The sequence below is a fragment of the Ovis aries genome, chromosome 12 (assembly GCF_016772045.2).
Source record: "Ovis aries strain OAR_USU_Benz2616 breed Rambouillet chromosome 12, ARS-UI_Ramb_v3.0, whole genome shotgun sequence".
NCBI classification, from domain to species: Eukaryota; Metazoa; Chordata; class Mammalia; order Artiodactyla; family Bovidae; genus Ovis; species Ovis aries.
In genome coordinates, this window is record NC_056065.1 from 26,722,551 (window position 1) to 26,729,303 (window position 6,753).

The window sequence follows — 6,753 nt, forward strand, 5'->3', positions numbered from 1 at the left end:
AGAAAAATGCCATGAGCTGAAACAATTCTATGACTTCATTAATAATCAGCTCTAACACTAAAAGACTCACCTTTTTCCACCTGAATCCTAAAGGCATTTCTTTTCCTTCGACCATAGTCTATACTGAAAAACATAACAAGAAGTTTAGTACCATGGTCTCCACCAATATTTTCCCATTAAGCTCAATCTAAATTGAGAACTTACCCTTACATGTATATATGATTATGTCACTATACTTACATTAACCATAAACCTATTTTCATGGAATTCTCCAGGCAAGAATACTGGAGTGAGTTGCCATCTCCTTCTCCAAGTCACACTTGTACTTAAGTTAAATGATATTCAGATGAGATTTTGGATTCAGAGTTGATGCTGAAATTGGTTAAGAACTGCTGGGGCTGCTGGGATGGACAGAGTATATTTGCAAACAATGAAGGCATGAATTTGGGGGGCAAAAGGGCAGTGTTAGGAGCTGAACAGTGTTCCTCTAAAATTCATAATATTTAAATCCTAATCCTCAGTATCTCACGATGTACCTGTTTTGGGAGATATGGCTTTTAAAGATGCAACTAAAGGGAGGGAGGTAGGAGGGGGGTTTAGGATGGGAGGGATACATGCATAAGTGGTGGATTCATGCTGATGTATGGCAAAAAACCATCACAAAATTGTAAACTAATTATCCTCCAATTAAAATAAATTAATTTAAATAAATAGACACATTAAAAAAAAAGATGTAACTAAAGGGACTTCCCTGGAGGTCCAGTGGTTAAGACTCTGCACTGCCAATGCATAGGTTCGATCCCTGGTCAGGGACTAAGATCCCACATGGCACGCAGTATGGCCAAAAGATAAAAAAGAGGTAACTAGGGTAAAATGAAGTCATATGGGTGGGCCCTAATCCAATATGACCAGTGTCTTCTTAAGAGATTAGGATACAGACACACACAGAAGGAAAAGCAAGTAGAGACACAGGGAGAAGACAGCCATCTGCACGTCAGGAAGAGACCTCAAACTCCTAGATCATGAATGTGTAGCCTCCACAACATTAAGGAATACAATTTCTGTTGTTTAAGCCACCTCGTCTATGATGCTTTTTGATGACAGCCATGGCAACCCACTCCAGTACTCTTGCCTTGAAAATCCCATGGATGGAGGAGCTTGGTGTAGGATACGGTCCATGGGGTCGCAAAGAGTCAGGCACGACTGAGCAACTTCACTTTCACTTCACTTAGCAAACTAATATACAGACAAAGGGAAAGAAGAAAACAGAGACACCAATATACAAAGCAGGGCTAATTAATGAGGCAAGATATCAGAAGACCTGGAACTGAGGCACAAAAGAAGGATTTAACCTGCAGTGCAAGGACTACACAAGCGACACGTTTTTAGACAGTCAGGAAGCTGAAGGAGATCATGCCTGATGGTTTTCATTTTTTAGTGAAGACAAGAAGTAATACTACTGACCAGCGAGTAAGATGCTAAATCTAAGAAGTAGCCATTTTCATTAATAACAAGGGCAGCTCCTTGCATATAACTGGTGCTTGATAAATGCCTGCATAAATGAACTGAGTTCTAAACCTGTGGATTGGTGAACTAAAGCTAGCAGCTACAAATATCACCTGGAAATGTAGGCAGGATGGAAATTTTAAAAATGGTTGGAAAGGGGCTTCCATGGTGGCTCAGTGGTAAAGAAGCCCCTGCCAAGGCCCGTGACGTGGGTTTGGGCCCTGGCCCAGGAAGATCCCACACGCTGCAGGATAACTAAGCCCATGCGCCTCACTGCTGAGCCTGTGCTCTAGAGCCCAGGAGCAACAACTGCTGAGCCCAAACGCTCGAGCACATGCTCTGCAACAAGAGGAGGCCCCGCAGTGAGAAGCACAAGTACATAACTAGAGGGTAGATCCCAACGGCTGCTAGAGGAAAGCCCTCGCAGCACGAAGACCCAGTGCAGCCACACAAATAAATAAGCAAATAAATCTTTTTTTAAAGAGAGGTAGGGAAGAAAAGCAAAACTTTGGAGACTACATTTCTTTACCTGTACATTCTTTGTAAATCAGATGCTAAGACTCCAGTGTCCACATACTTGCCGCATCTGTTACTGGTGAGGTACTGAAAGAGAAAACACGACAAACACAACACTCAGTTCAGACTCAGTGACTGTAATCAACAACTAAGCAAGCGAGCTATTCGGACATGTTATACTTTAGTGCAAACTCTTCATTCATAAAGTACGCTAGAAGCATAAACAAAAATCACCAGATAATTGCCAAGTCAGAATCAAAGAATTTAATTAACATTATTAATCACTATGGCAATGCAATAACAATAACCAGAATGGCTATAAGGCAGTAGGTGAGAGCTTATTATATCCTAGATTCCCAAACATACCACAGCAAAGCACTGAACTCATAAGAGCACTAAGGGATATTTTAAATTTGAAGGAACAGAGTAATAGTTGATCTGTCCATCTGCAGGAACTATATGTGACCCTCAAACAACATGAGTTTGAACTGCACTCATCCACTTATAGCAGATTTTTTCGATAAATGCATTTTACAGTACTACATGATCCAGGGCTGGTTGACTATGCCAATATAGAACCACAAATATAAAAAGCCAACTGTAGCTATACACAGATTTTCAAATGAATGGGGTTGGGGGGAGAAAGAATATTGGCATCCCAACCCTCATATTGTTCAAAGGTCAACTGTACTAGCCTGAGACAATTCATGTTTCAATATTAAAGCATCTTCTGATGATGTCATATCTTTGCAAAACTGGGTTTCCAGCATTTCCTATAATAAAAATCAAGGTGGAACAGGAAATGAATAGCAGTGTCAATCTGATCGCTAAGTATAAGAAGTTGTGCAGTGCCCAAAAGGCATACAAATTTCACCAGTAAATAACTGTGGTTATTTAAGAATGAAATATTGGGTCAGCCAAAGTAAAAAACCTGAATGGACTTTTTGGCCAACCCAATACAAACGTACTGGGGCCTGGGCTTCCCCAGTGGCTCAGCTAGTAAAGAATCCACCTGCAACGCGGGAGACCCAGGTTCAATCCCTGGGTTGAGAAGATCCCCTGGAGAAGGAAAAGGCTACCCACTCCAGTATTCTGGCCTGGAGAATTCCATGGACTGTATAGTTCACAGGGTCATAAAGAGTCGGACATGACTGAGGGACTTTCACTGACTGACTTTGGGACCTAGAAACAATATGAGAAAAACTACTAAGAAACTAAGGGCCTGGTAAACCTGTTCTAGGGGCCTTTTACACATTCTCTCTTTTAGTGCTCACAATGCTGTGAAGTAGATGTTACTCTCCCCCTATTTATTTTTTAAAAAGTATTTATTTATTGGCTGTGCTGGGTCTTCGTTGCTGCACGGGCTTCTCATTGCAGTGGCTTCTCTTGCTGCAGAACAGGGGCTCTAGGACGCGCAAGCTTCAGTATTCGCAGCTCCAGGCTCCAGAGCATAGCCTCAGTAGCTGCGGTACATGGGCTTAGTTACTTTGGGGCATGCAGGCTCTTCCTGGATCAGGGATGGAACCATGTCTCCTGTATTGGCAGGCAGATTCTTTATCACTGAGTAACAAGGGAAGCCCTCTCCCCTGATTTGAAACTTTAAAAGCTTACTTACTTGCTTACCAGCCTGTAAGTTACAGGGCCAGATTTCAAACCTAGAATGTTTAGTGATCAACTCCCAAGTTTCAATATTTGCTAATTATCTAGTCTAGGTTCCCCACGTCATACAACAAGTTCTTCTCAAGGATCCCTAACACATGAGAACTGCCTCTGGATAAATGCTGCCAATGGCAAGAGACTAGGTGTCCAAAGCTGCAGCTTCAGTTAATTGTCCCCTTCTGTGGACTCCTATAGCATGCTGTCATTTACCACAGTCAATCCTGAATTGCACATATATATCTCAAACCCACTTCAAATTAGAAAGTAACAGGACTAAAACCACTTTAACCTGCTAAGTTTTAGAGTAATCTGTTATACAGCAATAGATTAACGAGGTAGTTAAAAGGAGGCAAGTGTACTACTTGAAAGATGTCTAAAACATATTGCTCAACGAAACAAACAAGCAGCAGAAGAGAGACAGATGAGCCTGTGTGATTAAAAGAAAAAAAATCTCTAAGTGCATATATGCACACAAAATTTTAAGACAGGTACAACAGAAACTCTCCATGATTACTCATGCAGGAGTGGGGATGAAAAGAATTCTTTCTTCTCATTTTATACCCTCCAGTTCCCTTTATGTTAAACCACAAGAACCTATTACTCTTATTTTTAAATTACTATTTATTTGACTGTGCCAGGTCTTAGTTGTGGCACACAGTATTCCTGGTCTTCGTTGCGGCATGTGGGATCCAGTTCCCCGACCAGGGTTCAACCCAGGTTCCTTGCATCGGGAGCATGCAGTCTCAACCACCAGACCACCAGGGAAGTCCCCCTATTACTTTTATAATGAACCAAAGTATAAAAAGAGAGGAAAACTGCTAACGTCAAACGCTGCAGAGCAAGTCAAGTGTGGCAAAAACTGAAAAGAGGCCACTGGATTTAGCCATTAGGAGTCACTACTCGGAGATCCGAATAAACTGAAGCAGCAAATTGTGCAAACATTCAGAGAAAGAGCACTTAAGTGAGTAAACTGCAAAAAGAAAAGTCCTGTGCCCAGGAAGTTTGAGAAGGTCCATATGGATAGGACGTGCAATCAAGGGAGATTACAAAAGCGGAAAAAAGCAACGGACAAAAAGGTACACGGGGCCAAAATACAAAGTGCTATTTAGGATGGATTTTACTCTAGATGTCTGAAAGTCCACAGAAGGGTTTTGAGTAGGACCCTGGCACACTCCAATTTTCCCTTTAAAATGATCTCCCTGGATGCTCTGTGTAGAACACACTAAGTAAAACCAGACACAGTGAGAACAGTTAGGAGGTATTTCAACAGTCTAAAGGGAGTGTGGTTTGAACTAGGGTGTTAGAAAGAAAGTGACAGTCTCTCAGTCCTGTCCGACTCTTTGCGATCCCATGGACTGTAGTCCACGGAATTCTCCAGGCCAGAATACTGAAGTGGGTAGTCTTTCCCTTCTCCAGGGGATCTTCCTGACCCAGGAATCAAACCGGCGCCTCTTGCATTGCAGTTGGATTCTTTACCAACTGAGTTATCAGGGAAGCCCAAGCGATTAGGTTTGAAGTATATTTTGAAGGTAAAGCCAAGTAGGTCACTGATTAATTGGTTACAGGAAGCAAGAGTCAGAATGAGTCTTAAGATTTGGGGCCTTAACAAATGGATGGATGGTGCGATGTCATTTACTGGAATAAACAACACAAAGAACAGAACAGTTTGGAGAAGAAGATCAATACTCTAAGTTGAAATCCTATAAGATACTCATGAGCAGATGTTGAGTAGGCAGCTGGATATATCAATCTGGAATTCAAGATAAAATCAGCACTGGGTTATAAGATAAATTTTGAAGTCATGAATGAATGTGTAATATTTAAAGGTACTAGACTGGATGAGATCACCTAGAAGTGTGCATAGGTAGAATATAAAGAGAAGGTAAAAGCACAGGTGCTTAAGGCACTTCCAACATTTAAAGGTGACAGGAAGAAACAGATTCAAAAAACTGACGATATAGGAGCTGGAAGGGTAAAAGAAAAACAAGGTGAGAATATAGCTCTTAAAGTCTCTCTCCGTCCTTCTGAGTGCTTAGTAACCTAAATGTCCAAGGCATTTACGACACAATGCATTCCACTGACGATTATGAATTAAAAAAAAAAAGGGGGGGGCAGGTAAAGTGCCCGTTATAAAGTAAGATTCAGAGTACTTGTCTTTACTGGTGTCCGAACTTGACTCCAAGTTTCCTAAGAAAGGAAGTTAACGTATTCTTTATGACCCCGAAAGCAATTCGTCTCTACAAGGTTTCGAGGAATACTTCCTTCCCAACTTCACAAGATAGGAAATTTTAAACTCAAATGCCATCTCCACTCTCTTTACGGATCTGCACAAAAGTCAGGCAGATCCGGGCAGGCCCTCATCAAGCTGCTGCCTCTCATGGTTTCGGGCTGCGCCTTGAACCTCGGCCGCACAGTGAGGAGAAAGGGGCTTGAACCACCCGCGAAGAAGTGGAGTCGTCAACAGCCCCACGCTCGAATCCAGACTGGCACTGGCGGCAAGTCAGTCCGATCTGGAAGCCTTCCCCCCTTCTCCTAGCTACGGCGAGAAAGGGCCTCTGGGGCTCCTAAGCAGCGAACGCGGACCACTCTGAGAGCTGGCCGTGCAGCATACACACCTGGATGACGCGCTGCTTCAGTTTATTATCCACGAACCTCGCGGGCCTGGGCTTCATCGCAGATGCCTCTGCTGTTGCTGCACGAGCTTCACGTGAACCGGGGGCCTCCCCGAAGCTGCCCACGGCGATTGCCGGGCCAGCTGCCCACGGAAAGGCGCCCCAGCCGCCCTAGCCCACGCCGTTCCCTTCAAGACTTTCGTACCGCGAGTAAAGGGGAAAAAATCGCCGAGAACACGAAGGATATTTGAGAGAAGAAAGGAGTTTTTCAGAGTCTTATTTTACAGGCTTGTCCAAGAGGCCCTGGAAGACAAGGACCCATTTGAACACGCTCAACTTTATTGTTCCCGACTCTGCGGACACGCTCAGGGGCGGGAGCTGGGAGGTTCCTGAGGGGGCGTGGCCATCCACGTCTGTAAGATTTCTAGCCTGTCTAGTCGCACCGTTTGCGAATTTAGTT

At 43.3% G+C, this 6,753-nt stretch overlaps 1 protein-coding gene across 5 annotated transcripts in view; it reads right to left on the minus strand.

The window, feature by feature from the left end:
• The window catches only part of NVL (nuclear VCP like), an 83,119-nt gene extending 76,733 nt beyond the window's left edge, over positions 1-6,386 (minus strand). For 4 of the 5 annotated variants that reach the window (XM_027976295.2, XM_060396350.1, XM_060396351.1 and 1 more), the window contains exons 1-3: positions 6,297-6,386; positions 2,036-2,109; positions 71-123 (exon numbers count right to left, since the gene is read on the minus strand). In XM_027976295.2, the coding sequence (XP_027832096.2) occupies positions 71-123; positions 2,036-2,109; positions 6,297-6,353 (184 nt within the window). In that variant the 5' untranslated portion in view covers positions 6,354-6,386. The remainder of the gene's footprint in view (positions 1-70; positions 124-2,035; positions 2,110-6,296) is intronic. The other variant, XM_060396352.1, reaches the window with a different exon arrangement.
• Positions 6,387-6,753: the final 367 nt, after the last annotated feature.